The 27,089-nt window shown below is 53.9% G+C and overlaps 1 protein-coding gene across 12 annotated transcripts in view; it reads right to left on the reverse strand.

Annotated features, from left to right (window-relative positions):
- DNMT3A (DNA methyltransferase 3 alpha) overlaps positions 1-27,089 on the reverse strand; it is a 266,976-nt gene that overhangs the window by 95,977 nt on the left and 143,910 nt on the right. For 7 of the 12 annotated variants that reach the window (XM_037893677.2, XM_037893676.2, XM_043541979.1 and 4 more), the window contains 2 exons: positions 26,547-26,693; positions 22,060-22,092 (listed from right to left, as the gene is read on the reverse strand). In XM_037893677.2, the coding sequence (XP_037749605.1) occupies positions 22,060-22,092; positions 26,547-26,693 (180 nt within the window). The remainder of the gene's footprint in view (positions 1-22,059; positions 22,093-26,546; positions 26,694-27,089) is intronic. The other 5 variants (XM_037893680.2, XM_037893678.2, XM_043541985.1 and 2 more) reach the window with 1 other exon arrangement.

The raw sequence follows: 27,089 nt of genomic DNA on the forward strand, positions 1-27,089 counted from the left end.
TAAACTGGGAGAAGAGGTAGATACGCTCGAGGATAGGGATAGGATACAGAGGGACCTAGACAAATTGGAGGATTGGGCCAAAAGAAATCTGATGAGGTTCAACAAGGACAAGTGCAGAGTCCTGCACTTAGGACGGAAGAATCCCATGCACCGCTACAGACTAGGGACCGAATGGCTAGGCAGCAGTTCTGCAGAGAAGGACCTAGGGGTTACATAGCAGAATGGGTTGACAGCAATGGAGTGTGCCTTGCACCTGGAAAAGAATGTGAACCAGTCACTCCTTGATCTGCACAAGCTGGCAACTGACAAGAATGACCCTCATTTGTGTGACTTCAATGACCTTCATTTGTGTGAGAAGCTGGATATGAGTCAACAGTGTGCCGTTGTTGCCAAGAAGGCCAATGGCATTAGTATAAGTAGGGGGCATTGCCAGCAGATCGAGAGATGTGATCGTTCCCCTCTATTCGACATTGGTGAGGCCTCATCTGGAGTACTGTGTCCAGTTTTGGGCCCCACACTACAAGAAGGATGTGGAAAAATTGGAAAATGTCCAGCGGAGGGCAACAAAAATGATTAGGGGACTGGAACACATGACTTATGAGGAGAGGCTGAGGGAACTGGGAGTGTTTAGTCTGCGCAAGAGAAGAACGAGGGGGGATTTGATAGCTGCTTTCAGCTACCTGAAAGGGGGTTCCCAAGAGGATGGATCTAGACTGTTCTCAGTGGTAGCAGATGACAGAACAAGGAGTAATGGTCTCAAGTTGCAGTGGGGGAGGTTTAGGTTGGATATTAGGAAAAACTTTTTTCACTAGGAGGGTGGTGAAGCACTGGAATGCGTTACCTAGGGAGGTGGTGGAATCTCCTTCCTTAGAAGTTTTTAAGGTCAGGCTTGACAAAGCCCTGCTGGGATGATTTAGTTGGGGATTGGTCCTGCTTTGAGCAGGGGGTGGGACTAGATGACCTCCTGAGGTCCCTTCCAACCCTGATATTCTATGATTCTATGATCCGTGTACCAGCACACTAAGCAGAGGGTTAAAGTGAACGGTGCCACAGAGAAACCACTAGACACAGCCTCCGACAGCACAGTCCAACCCATGCAGCTGTCTGGGATCTAAGCCTCGGGATCCACTTTACCATCCAATTACACCAATGGCACAACACAACAGTTCAGTCTCAAACAAATATGCCGTGTGCACAGGAACCCCGGCAAGTCTGACTGTGGAGAAGAACCAGGCCCATTCCCCCTGCCAATCAGGAAGGAGCACTCAGACCCTGGTGCCACCTCAGCCAAAGCAGCAAACACTCCCTGTGCTGCAGAGCGAGAGGATCTGAAAAGGAGTCTACATGAGAACGTGATCCACTCGACAGATCCTCTGTCACTCGCAGTTACTTCAGTACAGGGCAACATGCAAAGCTACGACAGATACACAGTCCGTGACCACAAAGTGGAGGTGGAAACTAGGAGACACAAAGCACAGTCCCACCCCAGCGAGAAATGATTGTGCACCAAAGAGACTGAGGCAGAGACACTTTCTGTGACAACGTCTGAACATGAGGGAATGCAAGAAAGTTTTCCTCCACTTATCGGGCAGTACAAGGGAAGTATCATCAAAAACGGATGAGGAAAATTTGTGCCTATCCTTCTTTATTGTTACTACGGTGATTGCAGACACAGCAATATCAGGATCGGAGCCCCAGGGTACTGGGCTCTACACAAATGTGTCCCCTCTGCCCTGAAGAGGTTATAATCTCACTTTAGACAAGACATGCTGAGCATGTTTAACAACCATGGGGTGACAGTGAGAGGAGCTTGTGCTTACACAGCCCAGCTCTGGGCATTCCTACCTAGTTTCGAGTCAATGTTTATACTAGCAATTACCAGCTGGCAGCTTCCAGTGGCTGGCGCAGTAGAAGAGGGCCTGGAGGAAGGATCGGAAGGAGCAGATTGATGGGTAGGGTTGGTGGTGGCATTTCAGGTGGAGGGAAGGGTGAAGCTGCTAGTGGGAGAAGTTGACACACAGGTTTTGAAGGCTGGTGTCAATGACAGAGCCGAGCGGATGGGAGATGCCAGAGGGCAGAGTGAAGGTGCCAAAGGTGAGAACAAGGAGCCTGTATTTGATGTGGTAGACCCAGGAGGGAAGGGGCTCAGAGGGGGTAACATGGTCTTAGCAATGGGCCAGGCAGCTGACCTCAGCAGCATTTTGAATGGCCCAAAGGACACAAGTGGGGTGTCAGGCTGTAGTAGCAGCTGAGATAGGAGATGCAAAAGGCCTGACAGAGTTTTCGCAGTGCAGCCCAACAGGAAAGGCCAGACCCATGCCCTGAGAGAAGTGCCCCCAGGAGGACAGGAGAGGTTTGGCAGAGATGGTGTCATGCTACACAGCAACCTGCCAGTGAATGAGGAAGAGATGGTAATGACAGACGGACACGGGACAGAACCCCAATGTGCAGTGAAACCCGGCCCCCGGCACAGCCAGTCGCAGTGTTTTATGCCGGGCCAACAGAACAGTGTTTTACCACCCATCTCAAACTCAGCCAATCTACATCCCTACGCACAAGGCCAGCCCCAGAAGCTGGGGCAGGGCAGTAGGCTAGTTCTTTGGGACACACTCCAAACATCACTGACTCACTTGCCCCATGAATGTCTGTGTGTGGTGGGGGGGAGCAGCTTCAGATCCCCCAGGCACTTGCATCGGAACAGGTGACCAGCTACTTGTTCCTTTGAACCCGAGTGACCAGTTGACTGTGGTTCCATTTTCAAGGCTCTTCACCCAAAGGCCAGCTCCACCTGGGTAGATTGTCCCCAGCCTCTAACACTTGTCATTTCAATCAAGATGGAAACCAGTGGCCTGTTTATAGGCTCTCACCCTGGTTAAAAACCAGAAGCCCCTCAATGCAAGGCCTGCGAGGTGGAGAAGGTACATGTCTGGGGGTGCAAATCGGGTCCCTTTCTCTGAGTGCACATGCTCATCAGCCCATGCAGACATTTCAGCTCAGCTCTGTGTCAGTCACGTGGGTCTTGCCTTTCACAGCGCCTCTGAATCAAACACCTTCGCCCTTGGCACGCAGTGAGCAGGGACGGGCATGGTGCTATCTGATTCCTCTCTTCAGAGGGCTGTGCTCATTCCACCAGCATCCAAAAATCCAGCCTGTCCATCACCCAAAGGCAAGAGAGAGTCAGGCCGGCCGGCCAAGGGATGAACAGGACTCAAAGCAGACAGACTGTGTGTCATGACCTAGCACTTCTAGGTTCTCTTGAAAGCTGCGGAGTGCTCACATCAGGGCTCTGCAGCCCGACTTTGCCATGGGCAACTGTCTGCTCGTTCAGAGGGGCTCAATGGCGTTCCGTTCGGATGAGAATGGCAGACATAACAGTTAGAGACAGGATTCACTCTCCTCGCTGTCCTTCCATGAACCTAGCCCCTGGAGGTGGCCCAGCCACTGAGTGTACATGTGCGCCCATGGAGGAGGGACTGGGCATGGGCTGTAACCACAAGCTGCCTCCCTAACAGTAAGAGCAGATGACAAGGTGATGAGAATGCCTGAGCCCTACCCCAGCACTGCCACGGCCGCTCACATCAGAGGAGCGGCACCAGTGGGTGACGGCCTCCAAAGGCTATTGCAGACCAGGCTCGGAGAACGGCAAGCTCCCTCGGGGAGCAAGAAGAATCCGTGCGACTCTACCACCTAGCCGCCTTAACACAAACCCAGAGAATTCCACCTTAAAATCCTGCCTCTCTCTCCTTCTCCCCCAGCACGAGGGCCTGATCCCTGCACACATCCTGGGGGGAGGTGGCGGAGGGGCAAGAACTGCACTGGCAATAAAAGCTCCTCCCCTGCTGTGAGGGCAGAGCAACCCTCCTGGAATCTGGGGCCTCTGTCTCTCTCTGTGCCAGGTTCAAGGTGCTCCCGGGCCTCTGTGCTGGGCACACACCTTTCCAGCTCACTCTCCCTAATACCACAAACACTGCCATGGACACAGCTGCTTCCAGCCTGGGAGCGCTGATGTTCTCAGTCCTGGCTGCCTCTCGCCACAGCCAGGGGGGCCAGTTCAACCACCTCCCACTTCTGCCCCTGCAGGGCCTCCCTGTTTGGGTCCAACACGTGCACAGCATCAGACCTTCTAGCCCAGGCTGCTCTGAGGCTGCAGCCCTACAGAGGAGGGAAACAGGGCGCATGTCCATTTGGGGTGTTAGTGGGAGGAGGTTTCCTACTGAACAGGACCAGGGGGAACTGTATCCCACCCTGTTAGGGCCATGATCATGGAGCAGGCAGCTTTGTCCTCCTGTAGCACAAGTTATTAACCCCAGAAGTCAGCAGGCGGGAGCTCACACCCAACACCACTGAGCATGCTCCAGTGAGGCAGGGGCCAGCACCATTGCACAGCTGACACAGGCCCTCAGGGATCTGAACAAAATATCAATGGGGATGGGGATCCCAGAGACCAGTGCAGAAGGGCAAATCCTTCCAACCCCTACACAAATCAACTTGCTGGGAGCCGAAGGGATGTGTTTAATCTGCAGAAATGGAGCATGCTGACGCCACCCTTATATTTAATATGGAGGTGGAACCCAAAGAGCCTCTGGGTACTGGCATGCCATGCTCTATCCTGATCTGAGTGGGACTGCAAGCTGGGACCCGCAGAGATTACTAGAGCTACATCCCATCTAGTGTGAATAACTACTTCACGTGAATCCGAAACAGACAAGCCCCACAACCTCAGACTTAGAATCATGGAATCATAGAATATCAGGGTTGGAAGGGACCTCAGGCGGTCATCTAGTCCAACCCCCTGCTCAAAACAGGACCAATCCCCAACTAAATCATCCCAGCCAGGGCTTTGTCAAGCCTGACCTTCAAAACCTCTAAGGAAGGAGATTCCACCACCTCCCTAAGGAACCCATTCCAGTGCTTCACCACCCTCCTAGTGAAAAAGTTTTTCCTAATATCCAACCTAAACCTCCCCCACTGCAACTTGAGACCATTACTCCTTGTTCTGTCACCTGCTACCACTGAGAACAGCCTAGCTCCATCCTCTTTGGAACCCCCTTTCAGGTAGTTGAAGGCTGCTATCAAATCCCCCCTCATTCCTCTCTTCTGCAGACTAAATAATCCCAGTTCCCTCAGCCTCGCCTCATAAGTCATGTGTTCCAGTCCCCTAATCATTTTTGTTGCCCTGGACGTTTTCCAATTTTTCCACATCCTTCTTGTAGTGTGGGGCCCAAAACTGGACACAGTACTCCAGATGAGGCCTCACCAATGTCGAATAGAGGGGAATGATCACGTCCCTCAATCTGCTGGCAATGCCCCTACTTATACTAATGCCATTGGCCTTCTTGGCAACAACGGCACACTGTTGACTCATATCCAGCTTCTCGTCCACTGTAACCTCTAGGTCCTTTTCTGCAGATCGATGCCAAATCTATGCCCAATAAGCCCTTCACCATTCATGATCTTATCACCTGTGAATCACCTGACCTGGTCTGTATCACAGAAGCCTACCTAGGCCTGGTGTTAGCTCTTCTCCCACATAGGCCCAAACACAAGGAAGACAAATCCAGAGGCCAGAATAGTCGCTCTTTTCCCTTCCAGGAAAAAAGGAAGGAAAAGTTCACTTGAATCTGAATCCTTTAGGTGTATCTACTTAATCTGCGAGCCCAGAGCGAAGACAGAGCTGGGCATCCTGCTAACCGATAACCCTCCAGTCCCCAGACACGTATGGTTTCCCAGTGGAGCTGACAGAGACGCTTTTGGACATGGTGATGAAGTTCAACATCCACACGGATAATGCCTCTGGTAGAGCAGCCCCAAACCTCTATCTTAGAGTTCTCACAGATACTCTCCGGACACATACACACAGCTAGCCATTGGACCCTAGGGCTGGGTGTCACCACAAGAAACACGCAACCACCCCTCTCCTCATCAGACCACTTCCTCCTCCTGGCCAAAATAATAAACATTTCCCATTGTCAGGGAAGAAGAAACCACCAGCCTGGCCTACTCCCTAAAGCTCTTGGATCCTGGCCCATTCCAAACACGCATTCATAGAAAACTCTTCCCCAGCAAGGATTAGTGAGACATCTCAAACACTCCCTGCCTACTTCTCAAATGGTCCCCTCTCCCACCCAGTGCAGATTGCCGTGGCTCCTGGACAATGTCAGGGAGGAGAAGTGGGATAAGCTTCACTGACACAGAAATATGTTTAAATGACAAAAGCTAACATCATTAGTGAACTTGCACAGCTCCTGAAGAACATATGGACCTTTGCAAGGATTCCATTATCGGATTATTCAGCTTTGGAAGGAGAAGAGTTATGAGGGGACTCAACTGAGCTATCAGGATTACGGAAGAACGGTTACCTTCTCTACAGTAACTGTGGTGCGTCGAGATGTTGTGGTCTATGCGGATCCCACTGTAGGCATGCATGAGCCTCACACATGTGAGACAGAATCTTCTGAACAGCTGTGTCTGCTGGGGCTTTGCACCTCTCCTGTGCCTCCTCATGCTCCCATGCAAGGGCTGCAACCCTTCCTCAGTTCTCGTGCAATCTGAAGCCTGTGTCTGCTGAGAACTCCAAAAGTGGGCATGGAGGGTGGCACATGGGATCCACATTGACTGAAACATCTCGAAGTATCACACTCACTGTAGGGCAAGTAACTCTTCTCTCTCCTTCAAGTATGTGTCAGCCTAGATCCCACTGTAAGTGACTGGCAAGAAATAATCTCCTTCAGGTTGGTGGGAATGAGGAGTATCAGTGCAGCTAACAGAAAATGGAGTCCTGCTCTCCCAAAAATGGCATCTGACCTAGCAGCTACATCCAGTGCCTGATTCTTGATGTACATGAGTGGATCGATCCATGTAGCAGCCTTGCAGAATTCTGATATCAGTATGTTTTGGAACAGGCCAAGGATATGGCTTGAGCTCTGGGAGAGAGTCGTTGGGAGAAGTACCCAGGCCGGTTGGTAGCACAGTGAAATACATTATCCATTTTCATAGTCTGTGATAAAATGGCCTAACCCTTGGCACAGCCAGCAATAGCCACAAACAGACATGGAGAAAGTCTGAAATATTTGTACAATGTAGCATCAAAGGGCTCTGGATATGTCCAGGTCTGGCGCTTCTTCTCTGTGTGTGGAACATGGCTTCAGGACAAACCCAGGTATGTTGATTGATTGATTGAAGTGGAACTCAGATACCACCTCGGGGATAAATTCTGCATGAGCTTTCAGTACCACTCTGTCTGTATGAAGCAAGGTGCATGGGGGTTCTGCCATGAATGCCTGAAACTGACCCACTCTCCTGGCCAAGTGATGGCTACCAGAAAGTCCATCTGAAGTGTAGGATGGTAAATGGGGCACCCCAAGAGGAACTTAAGTGGAATTACACATTCTTTGAGCGAAGAACCACACACCATGGGCGATGATATCCAGCATCTATTAATTTCCAGCCACCTCTGATGGAAGCAGTTGAGGTGGTTTCTGAAGACTATCTCTGTGATGGTTTTAGTGGGACTCTTGCCTGTCTCATCAAATCTGTTGCCTCTGGGAGGGACCCTGGAGTGTGATGAAGGGGGAAGACAGGCACCTCCTGGGAGGGTATTCCAGTTGATGACCATGAGATCAGGAGGAGGCTGGTGCAGGAAGGGCTTGCAGGTATGGCACTGGGTTGTAAAATGCCCAAAGATCTCAGTGTCACCCTCAAATCCCTGGGGGAACAGAGTGTGTTGCCCATCTGAATGTTGAATATACCCATGCCCTTAAAGGGTAGATCTTCTATTGTCACCTGGACTGCTTTCAGAATCCCAGACACCTGTCACCACAAGGCCTGGCACATTGTCACTGTTGTGGCCATGGATTACGTGGCCATATTGAATCTGTCCATTGCCACTTGTAGCACTGTTCTGGCTACCAACTGCCCTTCCTTGATGGGATCTCTACACTCATAGAATCAAAGAATCATAGAAGATTAGGGTTGGAAGAGACCTGAGAAGGTCATCTAGTCCAATCTCCTGCTCAAAGCAGGACCAACCCCAACTAAATCATCCCAGCCAGGGCTTTGTCAAGCCTGACCTTAAAAACCTCTAAGGAAGGAAATTCCACCACCTCCCTAGGTAACCCATTCCAGTGCTTCACCACCCTCCTAGTGAAAAAGTTTTTCCTAATATCCAACCTAAACCTCCCCCACTGCAACTTGAGACCATTGCTCCTTGTTGTGTCATCTGCCACCACTGAGAACAGCCTAGCTCCATCCTCTTTGGAACCCCCCTTCTGGTAGTTGAAGGCTGCTATCAAATCCCCCCTCACTCTTCTCTTCTGCAGATGAAATAACTCCAGTTTCCTCAGCCTCTCCTCATAAGTCATGTGCTCCAGCCCCCTAATAATTTTTATTGCCCTCCGCTGGACTCTCTCCAATTTGTCCACATCCTTTCTTTATTGGGGGGGCCCAAAACTGGACGCAATACTCCAGGTGTGGGCTCACCAGTGCAGAATAGAGAGAATAATCACTTCCCTCCATCTTCTAGCAGTGCTCCTACTAATACAGCCCAATATGCCGTTGGGCTTCTTGGCAACAAGGGCACAGTGTTGATTCATATCCAGCTTCTGGCCCACTGCAATCCCCAGGTTCTTTTCTGCAGAACTGCCGCTTAGCCAGTTGGTCCCCAGCCTGTAGCAGTGCCTGGGATTCTTCCATCCTAAGTGCAGGACTCTGCACTTGTCCTTGTTCAACTCATCAGATTTCTTTTGGCCCAATCCTCCAATTTGTCTAGGTCACTCTGGACCCTATCCCTACCCTCCAGCGTATCTACCTCTCCCCGCAGCTTACTGTCATTTGCCAACTTGCTGAGGGTGCAATCCATCCCATCATCCAGATCATTAATGAAGATGTTGAACAAAACCGGCCCCAGGACTGACCCCTGGGGCACTCCGCTTGATACCAGCTGCCAACTAGACATCGAGCCATTGATCACTACCTGTTGAGACTGACGATCTAGCCAGCTTTCTGTTCATCTTATAGTCCATTCATTCAATCCATACTGCTTTAACTTGCTGGCAAGAATACTGTAGGATACTGTATCAAAAGATTAGAGAAAGTCAAGATATATCATGTCCACCGCTTTCTTCATATCCACAGAGCCAGTTATCTCATCATAGAAGGCAATTAGGTTGGTCAGGCATGACTTGCCCTTGGTAAATCCATGTTGTCTGTTCCTGATCACTTTCCTCTCCTCCAAGTGCTTCAAAATGGATTCCTTGAGGACATGCTCCATGATTTTTCCAGGGACTGAGGTGAGGATGACCAGTCTGTAGTTCCCCGTATTCTCCCTTGTCCCTTTTTAAAAGCTGGGCACTATATTTGCCTTTTTCCAATCGTCCAGGACCTCCCCTGATCGCCACGAGTTTTCAAAGATAATGGCCAATGGCTCTGCAATCACATCAGCCAACTCCCTCAGCACCCTTGGATGCATTAGATCTGGGCCCATGGACTTGTGCATGTCCAGCTTTTCTCAATAGTTCTGAACCTGTTCTTTCACCACTGAGGGCTGATCACCGCCTCCCCGTACTGTGCTGCCCAGTGCAGCAGTCTGGGAGCTGCCCTTGTCTGTGAAGACAGAGGCAAAGAAAGCATTGAGTACTTCAGCTTTTTCCACATCATCTGTCACTAGGTTGCCTCCCCCATTCAGTAAGGCCCCCCACACTTCCCTTGACCTTCTTTTCGTTGCTAACATACCTGTAGAAACCCTTCTTGTTACACTTCACATCCCTTGCTAGCTGCAACTCCAATTGTGCCTTGGCCTTCCTGATTACACCCCTGCATGCTCGAGCAATATTTTTATATTCCTCCCTAGTCATCTGTCCAAGTTTCCATTTCTTGTAAGCTTCCTTTTTGTGTTTAAGCTCACTGAAGATTTCTCCTGCAGGAACCTGGAAAGGAAGGGGGGCGGGTTGACCCTTTCCCATGAACAAGGCCTGGCAGTTGACAATGCAGAACTGGAGTCAGGCGGACAAATAAGCTTTTTGGTCAGTGGCTCAGTTTCTCGTGGTCTTTATCTTTTGGAGTCTCCTCTGTGGATCTGCTCTTTTTTTGGACTGTGGTGTCAGATACATGTAGAAATGTTCAAGGCCCTTAGGAAGGACTAGCTAAGACTTTTCTGCTTGCTTTGAAGTCAAGGCAGTGAGGCTGGGGTGTGCTGCAGACCCCTCGCTGGGTCCAATATGTCCTCATTAATTGGAAGGGCAAGTCTTGTGGGACAGAGGAGCTGAATGTGTTGAACAGCTTATGTGTATTGTCTTGGATCACCATTGTCTCGATGTATAAAGTTTCAGCTCTCCTTGAGAGCCAATTTTGGAAGGTCTGAAAATCAACAGCTGGTGTCAGGGACGAGGTGACAACCTTGTTGGGGGATGACAAGGATTCATTCCTCAGGCAAGGAGGACAGTTGGAGTGTCTCCCAAGCTACCTTGTGATGGGGCTTTACTTTGGGGCCTGTGGCAAGGAGAGCCCCAAAAAAGCTAGTATGCCCATGATAGCACATTATACTGGTACTGGCCATCCACTGCCAGTCATGTGTCAGAGCCCAGAACAGGGCTCTTCTGGAATACCCTTTTGGGTACTGTTCCGGTCTCTCAGGAGAGTGCTCCCGGCTCAAAGGGGAGAGGGGGAGTGGCCTGGGCACTGCAAGGAGAAGCACATCTCAGAGATCAGTAGTGCCGTTGGATGCAGTTCTGTGCTGATGCTGAAGGTGCCAGTGTCAGTCAGTGCCAGCTCCAGTGTTGAGAGGAGGGGTGAAGGTTGCTCCTCAGAAGGGCTACTGGTCAGAGCTGGTACCGGTGATCTTGGTGTCAACGGGAACTGGCGTGACAGTCTCTCAAGCCTTCTTCTCTGAAGGTGCCTTGCTCCCATCCTTTGGCATCATAGAGGGTTTTGAGGACTTATCTCTGGACCTTGAGTCCCCCTTGTGGGATGGTTGTGTTGACTGTTCCGAGCAGTGTTTGTGCTCAGTGTGGGTATGTCACTCAGCATCCAGGCTGGACAGACAGGGTCTCTCTCCCCAGGGACTGGGGCTGATGCAGCTGGTGCTGACGCTGATAATCTCGGTGCACTTTCAGGCTTTTTCTCCCTGCCGGAGCCAGAGGTGTGGTGCCCGGTAGCCAGGGTCTCCTCAGATCCATCTTGGATCACGTTTACTCCAAGAAGTGTAGTTTGAGTCTCCCATCTCAAGATTTTTGGATGCAGGATGAGAAGGAGTGGCAGATGGAACATGGGGGAGGTTTAGGTTGGATATTAGGAAAAACTTTTCAGTAGAAGGGTGGTGAAGCACTGGAGTGGGTTACCTAGGGAGGTGGTGGAATCTCCTTCCTTAGATATTTTTAAGGTCAGGCCTGACGAAGCCCTGGCTGGGATGATTTAGCTGGGGATTGGTCCTGCTTTGAGCAGGGGGGTTGGACTAGATGACCTCCTGAGGTCCCTTCCAACCCCGATATTCCATGATTTGTCAGGGATCTGCTGTGTCTATTGACTAAGGGCATCAGACCACTGCAGGAAAGACAGGGTTTAAACCCTCTGGGTTTAGCATCCGCCACTGCTAACGGCTAGCGTGAAGTGCTTTCACCCTGCTGTACTATGGCAGGGGATGGGAGGTTTGCTGCCTGTCCTTTTCCTTCTTTTTGAACATACAACTAAAAAGTTCATAATAGTAAACAGGGAAAAAGGTGCAGAGAGATTTCTTCATGAGTTCGAAACCACAGAAATAGATTGGACACTGCCCAGGTTCCGTCCTGCAGCCACAAGGGCACATGGGAACTGAGGGAGGGCTGTGACCGTTCCACCTTTTATGCCCTCATATGGGAGCACGAGGAGGCACGGAGTGCATGCGCAGCCCGAGGGACACTGACACAAAGACTCCAAAGTTGTGTGTCTGAGGCACGTGTGGATCCATAGACACATCCTCCAAGAGAGGTGCGCAGCTGCTAAAGTGATGGGGCAACATAAGCACGTCGCTAAGAGAGGAGATCGCTAGTTGCCATGGGTCACACCTGTGTGGCCTCACTGTCCCCAACGCTTGGCCTTTGAGTATCACTTCAACCACGATTGTCACGAGGGGCTCTGTGGAGTCAGAATCCAGGCAGCATCTGGCATTTTGTTATTATTTTAAAGGGGCAGCTGCACAATAACACTTTGCCTCTCATTTCATTATTCCCTGAGCTGCTGGTAAATGTAGGGACACTTTGTTGTGACACAGGAAGGTCCCTTCAGCATGGGTTTCCCGGTGCAGCCTGCTCCACTTTTTCAAGGGTATTCAAGGCCAGGCCAGGTTTCAACCTGGCTGAGCCCCAGGTGCCACGGGCTGCAGGGTAGAACCCAATGAACCTTGTCCTAAGCAAGACTTATCCCAGAACAAAATCCTGGAGTCACTCTGCAGATGCAAACCTCATCTTTCTACAATGGGACCAACCCAAAGCCCAGGTTGGGATCCAGACTTTCCCAAAGCTCGGCCCATTCCAGAGAGAGGTTTCAGCTGAGAGCTTGGATCTGATTCCCAAGCTGGAGTTTTGGCTTGGGGCCATTTCCACTCTTACTAATGTAGGAGACTCGGGCACAATCCTTACCATCAAACCCAAGATCCATCTGCTGCAGCTTCCAATCTGCAAGAAAGCTACAGCCCCTTCTGAATCCCTGTTCTGCCAGAATCTCCTACGGAAGGCAACTCCCGCCCTCCCGCCTGCACACCGCACCCACTGGGCTTTGTGGAAGTGGTGCCAGGGCTGCACATGGCTCTAAATCAGCAGGCAGCAGCCTGACAGCCCTGGAGACTGAAGCCTCTGTGCATCCACAGGAAAGACACAGCCTGGGCAACGGGAGGGCAAGCGCCCCCCATACAATACCAAAGCAGCATACCTGAGCCTGAACTAGTGTGAGCCCCTCTGAGGTGAGGCGGCAGATCAGTCTCCAGGACCTTGCTGCCAACAATGCAGGAAACTGCGCTGGTGGCTTTGTGATGTGGATACTTGTCCACACAGAACTGCCCTGAGTCTCCCAGCTCGCTACACTCCAGCCCCACTGAACGCCCGCAGGTGGGAATGATTCCCACTGGAGCTGCACTGGAACCTGTGACCTGAGGTGAAGGCCACAGCTCTCATCCTCAGTCTTTCCCCGTCTCCCCCCACGTGGCGTTTCTTCATCTCTTTCTCACTAGTGCTCCATCTACCCTGATGGACTCATTCCCCACTGGTGTAAGTGGACACAGTGGGAGCTGCCCCTACTCCTAGGGCTGAATTTGGCGCCCTTTCTCCTCATCTATCTAGTAGCCCTTCCTCTGTCGCTTCTCATGTGTGTGCCTCTCTCTGTCTGGCCTGGATGGCAGAACACCAGCATGTGCCATGGGTAAGGGGCATGGATCTGGGAGAGATCCAGCTCAGGAAATCACACGGACACAGACAGAATCAATCAGAGCCTTTGTCGCCAGGGGCTCCCTGTCCCCATGGGCTCTTGCAGCTCCACCGGTCTCTGGCAGGCTTGCTCCAGGCACAGGGCTGAGCTCTCTGAGAGCGCAGGAAGTTGGCTAACCCAGGTCCCAGTGGGAGGGAAGAGCAATGGCAGGACGGAAGAGTCACAGGCCTAACTTGCAGACAGCAGGGCTATTCCTGGTCAGACTTGTCCTTTTAATCCATCTGCTTTGCACAGGGTCAGACCTCAGAGCAATGACCAAGTGAAAGGACCAAACTATGTCCAAGCAAAAGTCCTGCAGGCTTCAAACTGCAGAATCCAGGTGTCTCTCTGTAGGTAGTCTGCCTGACTTCAAAGCCTTTGCCAGAGCTCGCAGCACCCCGCCTGCGTGCGAGGTGCACAGGACAGGTGCAATGAGGGTCTGAAACTCAGGGCCTCCCCTCTTAGGCTGTAGCTGCACTCAAATTTCCCCCCTAACCTTTCCCCCCTGTCACTACCCCGATGCAGTTCCTTCTCTTGCATTCCGCCCCCTGCTGTGGCTTGCAGGTCTCCTCTGCCCCATTCTGGGGGGTCAGCAGCAGGAGGGAGAGAAGAGCCACCCTGGCAACCCAGTCCCCATTCCCCAGCCCTATACCGATGGAAAGCAACTGCCCAAAGCAGCCGCTTGGCAGGCCAGGGTCTATAAATAGCCACACAGTCTGCAGCTGGGAGAGGACCTGTTGCTAGGGAGACACAGCTGACGGTCAGCGAGTGACAGAACGAGGGAGACGAGCGGAAGAAGGAAGGGATTATCGAGTGAGGCAGGAAGAGCGTGCTAGAGGAAGAGCTCTTGCAATCAGCCCAGCGCAGAGATGGGCGGAGGTAGGAAGGGTGTTTGGGGTGGGCTGGATACACTCTGCGGCTTGTTTCCCTAGCCCAGAAGCAGCATCTGGCTATGGCGCACAGCTGGCTAACCCTTCTAAAGTGCAAACAGACCCCATCCCCTTCCCTCAGCAGCTCCTGCCCCAGGCCAGTGGGGAGGTGGGGTCACAGCATCTGGGCCAAATACAGGGGAGGGGCAGGGTGGGGACAGCTGGTTTCCGAGCAGAGGCCTGCTGGCTGAGTGCAGGAGAAGGCCGGGTGGGGTGGCAGGGAAGGGTCTGCACAGAACGGGTGGGTCAGTTCTGGTTGGTGTGTACGTCCCACTACGGCCTGATCCCGCCGGCCTGTCACCCCACACACACAACCCCCTCTGAGCTCTGAGCCTGCTCTCACCTGTCCCCATCCTCCTAGGTCAGCATGACGCCCCTTCGGCCTGCCTCGGCACTACCAGGCACCTCCTTCCCTCCGGACTAACCTCCAGCCTGGCCTGGTCTGGCCCCCTGCAGCACCCCTTGCCTCGGCCTTTACCGCCACGTTCCCACCCTTCACAAGCTCTGGCTGGGCCCACGGACTCGCCCAGGCACGAGTCGGCACCCCAAGGGCCCGAGTCGGGAGCCTGCTCCATGGCTGTGCAGGGAGCTGGGGGATCCTCCAAACATGGAACAGGCCAAGACACCCTGAATTGCACGACGGAGCCTGAGGCCTCGGTTCCCAAAGACAAGTCATGGGGAAGAGACGGCCCCTTCCTCCGCCATCTCTGCCAGGTTGTGGGGGCCAGCACGCCCCCTGCCCTCTCCCAGACACGCAGCAAGGACTGAGACCCAACCTCTCAACCCAGAACTACCCCCTCCTCCTCCCCACGCTCAGACCCACTGCTCCCTGCTCACCCTCAGACAGCCCTGCTTCCCACCCACCCCTAAGGCGCCCCCCGCTCGCCCCTCAGACCCACTGCTCCCTGCTCACCCTCAGACAGCCCTGCTTCCCACCCACCCCTAAGGCGCCCCCCGCTCGCCCCTCAGACCCACTGCTCTCTGCTCACCCTCAGACAGCCCTGCTTCCCACCCACCCCTAAGGCGCCCCCCGCTCGCCCCTCAGACCCACTGCTCCCTGCTCACCCTCAGACAGCCCTGCTTCCCACCCACCCCTAAGGCGCCCCCCCGCTCGCCCCTCAGACCCACTGCTCCCTGCTCACCCTCAGACACCCCTGCTTCCCACCCACCCCTAAGACGCCCCCTGCTCGCCCCTCAGACCCACTGCTCTCTGCTCACCCCTCAGATCCCCACTGCTCCCCGCCCGCCCCTCAGATGCCCCCTGCTCACCCTTCAGACCCCCACTGCTCCCCGCCTGCCCCTCAGACACGCACTCCAATGGCTGAGCTGCACCCCACCTCCTCAAACAGGTGTGGGAGGGGGCGACAGATGCCCCCCATCTCCTCAGATAGGCGACAGTAGGCCAGGTGCCTTCCCATCTCCTCACACATGCTCCAAGGCCTAGTCACCCCCTTCTCCCCACTGACTGCTCACACACACACTACAATGGCTGAGACGTACTCCATCTCCTCAGAGAGGCGACGGGGGCCCAGGTGCCCCCCATCCCCTCAGACAGGCAATGGGAGCCCAGGCGCCCCCCATCCCCTCAGACAGGCGTCGGGGACCCAGGTGCCCCCCCATCCCCTCAGGCAGGCGACGGGAACCCAGGTGCCCCTCATCCCCTCAGGCAGGCGACGGGGGCCCAGGTGCCCCCCATCCCCTCAGACAGGCGACGGGGGCCCAGGTGCCCCTCCATCTCCTAACATGACAGGAACCAGGTGCCCCCCATCTCCTCAGGCAAACAAAGGGGGCCACAGACATGCAGCAGGAGCTGAGATCTCTTTCCAACACTCTCTGGGCTGCCCTCAGGACCAGTCTCATTTCCCCTTCCCTCAGTCCCCTGGGCACTTGTCATCTTCATTTCCATCTCTGCATCATTCACCTCTTCTCCAGGCCCCAAGCCCACCCCCTTCCAGCCAAGCATGATGATCCCCATCTGCTCAGAGAGAGCCTTTGCTGCTTCCCCACCTCTTCACGCTCACAAAGCAGCTGACCGCCCCGGCATCTCAAAGCCCCTCCGCTGGCTCCCCATCCACTTCCAAATTACACTCCTCGCTCACAAAACCTGTCTGCTCCCCTCCACCCTCACTCCCCTCTGTCCATTCCCACCTCACCATTGGGCAAGGGTCTTCTCCCTGCGGGTCCTGATCTCCCTGTATCTCTCTGCCCCACCGGCTCTCCGCATCTCCCCCAATCTGGCCAAAGCCTGGTGGCCGTTTCCCTCTCCGGCTGACATGGCTTTGGCATCACCTGGGTGCGGATCACAGTGCCTATGAAATGGCCCTGCCTGTCCACCATACTCTATGTCCCCCCACCCCTCCACTATCCCTCCTGGGTCTTTCTAACGGCATATAGGCTCTTAAAGCTCTTTCCTGCCTTCACTCCCTACATCTCTGATTGGCCACCTGGCTCCCTATGGTGCTACCACTGACAACCTGACCTCTGGTTCTTTCGCCATCTCTTTACCTGCCACTTTCCATCCCAGGGCCCTCTCTCAGTTCCCCCCATCTCTGACCTTCCCTGTCTCAGCAAAGTGCCTGAGCGAATCACTTCCTCTCATCTCCCCAGCCCCTCTCACACTGTGTCCTGGATCCAGGTCAGCCAGGGTTTTCCCCCCACAGCATGGAATCTCCCTCCTCCATGGAGTTAACCGCCTCCTCTCCTGAGCTGACAAAGGCTCCTTCTTGCTGACCCCAGACCAGCCACTGTTCTCTGGTCCACTTCACAGCTATCCTGGCATCTCCGTGCCCCTCCTGAAATGGGTCTACTCCTGAGCTAACAGCTAGTTCTCCATCCTGGAGGGGGCTCCTGCTCTGCCCCAGGAAGTCCATTCTTGGCCCTGGGCTCTTTACCATCTTCTCCCTCTAATCACTAGCTGCTACTTTTGTTCAAATGATACATGACTGTACAGAACTTTTAACACCTTTAATGAACCCTCTGTGCCTGACTTGAGCAAATAAACCGCTCTGCTTCCTTCAGGCCAAAAGAGAAGCGCTTCCCTTTGCCATGGGAGCTTCTTCAAGCCCAGCAAAACAGATTTCAAAATGGACAACTGTAAAGGGACAACAGAGCCCTAGTAAACCACACTGTGTATATTGCAGGATCCCTGCTCAGGATCAGGTCTCCACTGTGCAGTGAGCGGCTCGGGTCCTGGCCCACAGAGTGTTCAGTCTAAGAATACAAAGTCAGTGAGGCTTTCAGTCAAAATTAAATGGCAGAAACCTTCGTTAACGCAGGGTTAAGGTTCAGCAAAACTCAAACTTCTGAAAACCATGAAATATAGTCTTGGGGTGCATGGCCACTCAACCTTGACTCTGCCCCCTGGAGCTGGCAGTAGTAGCCCTGGGCAATTCTCTGCATGCACTGCAGCCTCGTTCGCTGCAGTGGTGGAGGAATATGGTGGATCAGCTTGGCAGGGCTGTGATTGTGACAGGAGGATCTGGGACTGAGCCCTGTTATCAAAGACAAGAGGTGTATGTGTACCTTGAGGGTCCCATCTGCACTGCTGCCACACAGAATCAAGTAGGTTGGCAGTAGTGGGGCACTGGGGTTTCCTTGCCATAGGTATTGTCAGGAGTGAGGTGGGACATGAGTGTCTGTGGATTTAATGATGGGTAGGGAAAAGTAAAGGGTTAGGTGGTAGCCTGAGTGCAAGTGGGAAGGAATTGTAAATGGGCAATGAAGTGGTTGTTAAATGTTACAGGTGTGGTATTCTGTAGGGGGAGTAGGCTCAGTGTTTGAGCACAGGACACGTGCAGACAGCATCTGTCCATCACAGGGACAAGGAAGAGTTGGACTGTGTGTTATGGGTGTATCGGGGCGTTGCTCAAAGAGACCACAGTTAAGGCTGCATGGGCGTTTACCTTAACTCAGTATTTCCTGGGTTTCAGAGGTGGAGTTTTGCCAAATTCAACGTTCTGGAAGGGTGTGATCCACCACCAGGCAACCTGAACTCTGCATTAACTAAGTTTTTGCCATTTAACTTCCTAGTTTTTTAAACATGAAATGTTTGTTGGTAGGAGTTATTGGTCATTTGGACAGCTGTAGTGCTCACCTGGGTTTGCAGCTGATATGCTACTGTGACTAGGTAACAATCAAAAGATTTAGGTTTTATATACAGTGAGCTCTCAAAGAGCTCATTTTACACATGGGAAACTGAGGCACTGAGAGGTGAAGTGATGTGTCCAAGGTCACCCAGCAGGCCAGTGGCAGAGCTAGGAATAGTTCTAGTCCAGTGATCTGCCTATTAGAACACAGGGTTCTCTGTGACTCCTCAGGGCTTCTCCTCTCTCCTGTACATAGAGTTATAGCGGAAAGAGGATAACGGTCGTGCTTTGAAATAGTTGCAAGCCCTCCCACCTTCTCCCCTCCCACTCCTTCCCCCTTAACTGAGCCCTCCAACTCTTCTTCCTTCCCCTACCACCCATTCCCATTTATCCCCCTCCCCAGAACACCCCCATCCCTCACTGCAGACCCCTATTACCGCCTACTCTTGCCCCTCTAATCACCGTTCCCCCTCCTAGCGAGCATTCGCATGTGTAATTCATTTTCTTCTCAAAAATACATTCAGCACATCTGAGTATTCTGCTGTACTCCGATTACATTTATTAAAAAACCCCAGACCAGACCCCCACCATCGTGACAGGTAAATTTCCCCCAAAAGTTTATGATTCTTTCAGGTTTCTGCCCAGGGTGGGTTCCAGACGTCACAATTAGAGGCTCAGAGCGGTGGTAAGTGGCCCATTTATCTCAATGTGATGTTCTCAGATGAAAGGGAACACCCCATGGAGATGAATACAACCTGAAAGAGCAGCCCTGAGACACATGAACTGCTCCATTCCTGGCAGTGGGTGTTCCCGTCTCTGCACCCTGGTACTAGAGAGTTTGAGCGGAGCCTAGCACACCGGTTCTCAGCTCCTCACTCCAGCCAGCCTCAACGGTGTCTCAGTGGGTGCTTTCTTGGTGCATGCTCTGAGCCTCATGCCTGTTCCAAGCACCCCCTGCCAGAGTGGCAGGGCTTCCCCAGATCCTCCTAGCTCACATGAGGAGGGCCGGAAGCAGGGTTCAGATACCCACACAGGAGTAGTGACCCCCAGATCACATGATTGGATTTAGAAGGGGGGTGCAGACACTCCCAGAAAGGCAAGATCCCTCCAAAACCTGGGTCACATGAGGGGGGCAAGGAAATAGGGGGTCACACCCACATAGATGAGCAGACCCTCCCAAGATCCTGACACACACGGGGTGGAGGGAGTGGAGCTCAGACACCACTGGAGGAAGCAGGGACGCTCAGATCCCAACTCACATGGGGGGGCATGTGGCGCACACATAGGAGAGGAATGTGGGGCTGCCAGGTGCCTCTGTCCCTACTCTCCCCATTAGTCACCCCGCATATCCTGCTTCCCAGTGTCCCACCCCTTCCTCCTCTCCTCTCCTCTCCCACTCCCCATCCCCTGATCCTCCAACCCTGCTCCCCTATTCCCACCTATTCTTCCACCCCTAAGAACTCGCCCCTCCCAGGGAGCATCAGCGTGTGTAGTTTACTTTCTTCCTAGTTTCAGTGCCTTCTGAATACTCAGTTGTCCTCAGATTATGTTTCCTCAATCTAAAGACTGCCAGGGACAGAAGCAGACTGGAGCAACATGCCTGCTTTTTTAACTGCCTGTTCCTACCCCGGGTTGGATCTGAACTCACAGTACCTGGCTTGGTGCTCAGAGTCCCTGAGCAGAACACGTCCTCAGAACCACTCAGACCCTGTGGCACACAGTGACTTTTCCCAGATAGCTAGCCTCTCTCCGCACATATGCAGTGGAATTAATTAAAGGGGTCGATAAGCACGTGATACTTGTGACGTGTCTAACTGGAGAAGCAACGCTTTTTCAAATCATGTTTTCATTTGATTCCCCCCAGGGCTGGTGGGTGCCAAGTCCTGTCTTGGGGTAACCCTTGAGCGCTGGACATGCTGGAGTGAGGATCTGAGTTCTACCTGCGAGCAAAAATAGGTCACCAGAATCTGTCAACTTTAAGACAAACTGTTTTTTCCCCAGGGGTTCTATCGAGGGAATCATTGGTCAAATGGCCCCAAATCCGGATCATTTACCAAACCCCGCACTGAAGGAGACACAACGAGGCAATCCGAGTAGCCGTGTAGATTTTAGAGCACCTAGCGCAGTCGAATTTCAAACACGAAAGCTGGTCTTGACCGTAGTTATTGCAGAGCTGTCACTGCTCTGCGACAGCCAACGAACGCTACCAGGCACGGGGTAAGAGCCTGCGGCTCCGAAGGAGGAGAATACATCTAGGCAAAGAGGGTTTTAAAATGGTGCTGCATCCTTTGTCCTCGTCCTGTCTGGCCTTGGCCTGCGAGCTCTTTGAGGCAGGAACCGGCTCTACATTTGATCTGTGTCTGTCAGCAGGGTACAGTCCGCCAGGAGAGGGCTACACACACTGCTCGGGGATTGATCCCCTATCAAACTTCTGTTTGCCTTTACATCAGGGCCCTCCTCTGCCCCCCCAAATCCTCTTTTTCCTCCCACATTTCCTACGCCTGGAAACCTGCCTATTGCCGCCTCCTGTTCTCTGCCAGAATCAGCCCCGGCTTCACCTCCTCCTGTGCCGTCATCTCCATTCCCTCTCCCCTGGCCTATGGCAGCCCCCTGGGCTAGCCTCTTTCCACCATGCGGTACTGCCATCACTTGGATTTCATCTCCACTGTAAGCTCCTCAGGGCAGGAACTGAGTCACTTCCTTTACCTGCAAAGTGCAATGCACACCCAGGGCACGAGCCAGCTCGTAAGTCCTAGCTCTCCCCGGGCCACACACACATGCCCCCAAACTCGGACACCTCGGCTGGCTGCCCAGGCACGCCCCGCCACGGGCTTTCCCCAGCCTGTTTCACAGACCTCTCTCTCTTACTCCCCACCCATCCTGCACCAGCCTCCCCTCCGCCTATTCAACACGCCCTCCCAGTGGTGGCGCAATGGCTTCCTCCTCTGCAGCTTCTGCCACTGGAGGGAGATTTCTGCATCTCTCTGACAGAGTCTAATGGACTGTCTATTTTCAGCTCTCCTCTGAGACCATCTCTTCCTCTCTTTCCTCTGTGCTGTCTGCACTGCCATGTCCACAGCACCTACACAACGCATTTGACCTCTCAGCGCCTCGCTCTCTCAGCCAGGGCTTAGCATTTCATTAACCCTAGAAGGCTCGTCCGGGTGTCATTTGCGTGACAAACACTGCAAGGAAAGGGACAGACTGTATGTGGGCGTGGGCTGTCTGAGTGAATGTGATGGTGCGTGGATATGGTGCTTTAGCCGTGTGACTCTCTGCGGGGTTGTTAGTGCATGTACACATACAGAAGTGTTGAAGTGTGCATCCATAGGCGTACATGTCTATATGCCAGTGTGTGTACACCAGTGCGTGGATGTGAGACGGGGTGAATGGAAGTGTGGGTGTGAACGAGCAGGCCTGTGAACATGGGACTGAACACAGGTGACTGGGAGTCTGAGGTCTGGGCACACCCTGTAACATGTCCAGCAGCACAAAGCCCAGGGGCTCCACGCCTCCCACACAGCATTTCAATGTCACAGTAAACACTGCCCAGAAGCAAAGCATGTCCGTGCCCCTCGCTCCGCCCCCCAGAAGGAAGTTACACCCATGCCACGAACCTTGTCAAGCTGGGATGCCGATGGATTATCAGTCTGTGGGGAGAAAGGTAAAGGAGAGGAGGGTGTTAGCAAACACAACCACATCATTCAGTACATCAGAAGCTGCCAGCCGCCCCGTGTGGGAAGCAGACGCTGCAGCAGCAGCAGGGGGGACAACAGCACAGGGAAATCCCCTTCCCCTTTGCAACACACTGAGGCCTCAGGAAAGGGCCCCGCACCTTGAAGCCCCCCTCTGCTCAGTGAGACGGAAGATGATGGACGCTTGTGCCCATCAGTCAAGGGAAGCTGCACCACCAGAACCAGAGCAGACACGGAAGAGGAGGGGGGTTATTTTGGGGTGGGGAATTATCAACTTGTTTTTTGTGGGGAGCCGGTGTCCCTCACTCCCTGGCTTCTAGGCTGTTCTCCACTGCTTGCCCAATAGCCGTAACCCCGCAGATTGTGGCCCTGAGGTTTGTCACTCCTTCACCGTAGCTGGAAAGGGGACAAGGACGTGGCAGAGGTGGGCTTTGGGCAGGCTCCCTCACTTTGGCTGAGTGCTGTCTCCATGGCATCTGTGCCCACCAACCCAGTATGGAGACAGGTGCCTGCAACCCCTGCCACAGAAGCATTTCCTGCCGATGCCTCCCCACGCTGTGCAGTGCTCAGACTGTGCCACCCCTGCCCCAGCTCATACCAGCCCTGACAACCATCTTGCAAAGAACTCGGACAAGAAGCTGCTTTGCATTCACCGGGTATGTCTGTTCAGGGCAGGGGCCTGGCTCTCCTGGAGAATTCTCTGCAGTCCCTCCTGACCTTCTCCTTGTTCTGTGGCTCACCCCAGTTATACGCCATCTACGCAACTACTGTGCGGCTCTCCTGCCTTGCAGTGCACCAGGCCCTTAGCACTGGCAGCTACAGGATGAGGCCGAGACCAAGAACACACAGAGGTGGACGCTCCACATTACAACCAGCTGACGCATGCAGGGTCCTTCCCTCCGGGGGGACCCACTACCTACGGTCTTCCTTAGAGGCCGTGGGATAGAACTGAATGCTGTAGGTCACAGGGGGACCAAAGGGCAGTCCAAGAAAATCCACAGCTCACTACACACCAGCTCTCAGACCATGGACTACAGGCCACAGCATCCAGAGCTCCAAACAGCCTTAAGAATGAATTCCCATCCCAGCACGAAAGGGGACCAAGCTTGTTGGCTCAGAAGAGAGCGGTGTATGCTGGGACGAGCAGTCTTTGCTCCTAGACAGCAAAGATGCAGCTGCTTCCTCCATGCAGGACAGAGGCAGGCCCTGGGCTTGTGCCAAAGTCCCCTGCAGCCTGGATTTATTTACTCTGGTTTGTTTTTAGTTTAATCACATTGTGTTTGTCTTGGTTCTCCTGGCAACCAAGAGAAAAGGAAAGATCCCATTGGGAAGCAGAGAAAGGGCAAGGGCTTGGGGACCAAATGTGTCGTAACGAGCGCTTCAATCTAGCAGAGCCCTGCCTAACAAGATGCAGGGTGAGGAGGTGGAAGTTAGACACATTCAGGCTGGAAAGAAGGTGCCAGTGTTTAAGAGTGAGGGGAACAACTTACCCAGGTTGTGGCGGCTTCTCCAGCCCTGGCAATGTTAAAGCAAGACTGGATGGTTCTAAGAGATCTGCTTTAGTTCAAACTGGAGTGACAGGATGATCACCATGGCCCCTTCTGGCCTGGGGAATCTAGGACTAGCCCTGCAGTCCAGACACCCTCCGTGCAGCTTCCTGCACACTCCCCTCTGTGTGTAGGCGTCCCCGGGACACAGCCAGAGCGAGAGGCCAAAGGGCTTTCCGGGGACCCTCCAGACTTTGACTAGCCCCGAGAGGCAGTTTGGTCTTGCCGCAAGGGCGCTAGCTTGGCAGGCAGGAAACCTGGCTTATATTGGCAGCTCTGCCCCATAGCTGCTGTGGGACTCTAAGTTAGTCTGTTCCCCTCCTTGTACATCTTTCCCCTTTCACCCTCGCCTACACTGACTATCAGCTCCTGGGGCACGGACTGTCTCACTCTACATCCACACAGTGCCTAGCCCGACGACGGGGCCTCTGCCTGCGAACAAAAGGCAAAAAGCGGAGGTCTGGCTGCATTCTGGCCGGCTCAGGTGCGCTCCTGCTTGCCCAGGTCTGAGAGAGTGGGACAGTGACTCAATGGAAGGCTTTCCTCCTCCAGGCTTCTCACTAGCTCCTCCCCACTGTTCATCAGCAGCCCGATTCCCAGTGCGTGGGGAGTGGGGTACGGGAGGGAGGGAGGGACCCAACGGGGCAGGGTTCAGTGGCAAACGCCAGGAGCCAGAGATGCACAGATTCATTGTGTGACATCATCACATGGTGAACCTGGAGGACCTGCCCTCTGGGGTCTGGCTAGGGACAAGAAAACAGCCCAAGGGAGAGACACAGACACACAGGAAAAGAACCTGATGCAGAAAGGAAAGCCACCCAAAACCGCAAGAGGCCCCAGGCCACCAGCACACGGACAGAAAAGACGACTCCACCTGCCCCCTGGCACCCCCTGTCCAAACTCAGATCTCCTCGGCCGTCGGCTGTTGGCAATGGCAGCTGCCAGCACCGATCCTTGCCAGAGGGCAAGGGAAGAAGAGCAGCACACAAAGGAGGGTCGCAAGGAAGCCATCCCCTTGCAGCACTGTGACCTGCACTTGAAAGCAGAGATGGTTAGCAGAGCCCAGCAACCGGGCATTTCCGACAGTCCAGCACAGCCCGGGGAGCGCCACGAGAGGGGAGGAGACAAATGCTACTTAACGGGACAGCAGCATTTGAGGCCCCACGTTCCGGTTTTGGAAAATAAGAACCAGTCTCATGAACACAGGTGGTGCTGGCCCATGGGACCCTAAGCAAGGATATTTTGGGGCTCCCTCTTACCCCTCACCACCCTGAAGAATACTGCTTACATTACTCCACAAACCAAACCAATAGCAACCCAACACACACTTGTTCAGTGAGTACAGGCACACTAATCGGGCCCCGTGAGCTGCCTGGGGCCCTGAGCCACTGCTTCCTCCGCTTCTCCCCAGCCCAGCCACGGCTCAGGAACACGATTCGTTCCAAGAAAACAGCTTTTGGTTGGTTCTGCGCATTCCCAGGCAGCCTCCCCAACCCAAACACAACAGCCCTGGGCTGGGGGGCAGGACAACATGTACCTGAAACTGACTAGAAACAGGAAATTACACTGACCACTCTAGTCTCACTGACCACAGTGAGTGAAAACGGCCTCAGTGGGGCAAGGTTACAGTCATTTAGCTGAAATCTTGGTTTCCATAATTGGTGTGGTCACTGGCATAGAGACAACGGCCCAGGCTCTGCTCTCATTTCACTGCTGTAAATCAGGAGCGAGCTCCCTCGAGCCAGCCCTGCGCCTCGGCAAGGACAGCAGGGAACCTGGCCCAATGTTGAATAAAACAGAACAAAAAAATGAAAAACGAATGGTAACCAGTCAGTTACCTTCCTGCACGACTGCCCGTGCTGGCTCGCCCTGGAGAACCCAGCCATGTTCTCTACCTTTGCTCCTACCCTTGCCCCGGGCAGACTTACTTGAAGGCCTAACAGAAACATTTCCATGGAGATACGGTTCCCAGAACGGGGACCATTTCAAAGAATGCTGCCGGGTGTTTGGCTCTGCTACCCCCCAGAGTTCCCAGAAGCCCCTGCTGGTCACAATGGTGAGGTGAGAGAGGGGGTGGGGGGCTTTGGAGAGAGAGAGAATGAGACTAGAAAGGAGGCAGATCCTTCCTGCTGTAACCCACATCCTGGCCTGACCTCCTGAGTGTGCACCACACCTCCCTGAGCTCCCCACTGGTCACGCGGGCTCTGCTCTCAGCTACAGACTCCCCCAGACAGGGCTGCAAAGCACGTGCGTGTTCACAATTAACGGTGCTGTCAGGAGCTGGCTAGCCTGGCTACGAACAGCCCAACTGTGTGCTAAAGGCCCTGCACTGCTCACTGCTAACAGAGTCTCCTTCAGTTCAAGCAGGAGGGCCCTGTGCTTTTGAAGCACAGAGTCTGCGTTCTGCTGTCCCCAGGAGGTACAGTGATCAACGGATGGTCACCGACTTGTTACTAGAACCATTTGCTGCCCCTCCATCTAAAGAGACTGGTTCAAACACAAAGGCCTCATCCAACCATTTCCTCGCCTACCCCGTCGAACAGGCCAGCAGCACAGCTCGACTGGAAGGCTCTCCCTGCTCTGGAGGGCCGCGTGCTCCTCTGAAACCTGCGTCTGTGATGGGGAGCCAAGGGGAGGGGAGAGGTGTCAGCTTCAGCGGAGTTGCCACCAACATGACAAAGCCTCCGTAAGAGTGGGGGATCAAACAGCGTGGGGGCAGGTGAGTGGGGGGGAGAAATCTGAGGCCGGGCTGAATCCCCATGGAGATGAAGCGTACTGTGTCAGCTATCTACGGCTGGCAGAACGTACCCCTCGCAGGGTGAACCGGCCTGCATCCAGGCAAGGCAGAATCTGTGTCCTTACCTCCCTTTTCCATCTGGCCAGCCACTCGTCTCGCTTCCTCTTGCTGATGTAATACGGGTCCCCGGCCTGGAAGGTGAGCCGCTGCATGGGCCTCTGACGCAGGCTTGACTCCCAGCCCAGCCCACCACGCAGGCGGCCTCGGGATCCCTGCTCGCAGGCAGTGAGAGAGGAGAGAGACAGGCTGAAAGGGGCTGGCTTCTCTGCTCACAGCCCTGAACACGGGGGGCCTGGGGCTCGCTGGGGAAACAAGGCAGTGAGGGCGGAGCGAGACCCATGGAACAGGGGGTGGACGACCAAGGGACACAGCAGGGAAGGGACTCACCCATCGCAGGCCATGTCAGCAGCAGAGCAGGGAACAGATCCCCGGCTCCTGACTCCCAGTGCCAGTGCTCAGGGCAGGGCCATGTCACTGCCAGAGCGTGAGGCTCACAAATCCAGGCCAGGTTTTACCTGTGGCTACACCATGTCAAAGGCATGCTAGCTCTGGGGCCAGAGCAGGGTGCCAGGACCCCTGCGTCCCCTCAGTCCCCCCACTGGGATGGG

This window comes from Chelonia mydas, chromosome 3 (assembly GCF_015237465.2).
Source record: "Chelonia mydas isolate rCheMyd1 chromosome 3, rCheMyd1.pri.v2, whole genome shotgun sequence".
Lineage (NCBI taxonomy): Eukaryota > Metazoa > Chordata > Testudines > Cheloniidae > Chelonia > Chelonia mydas.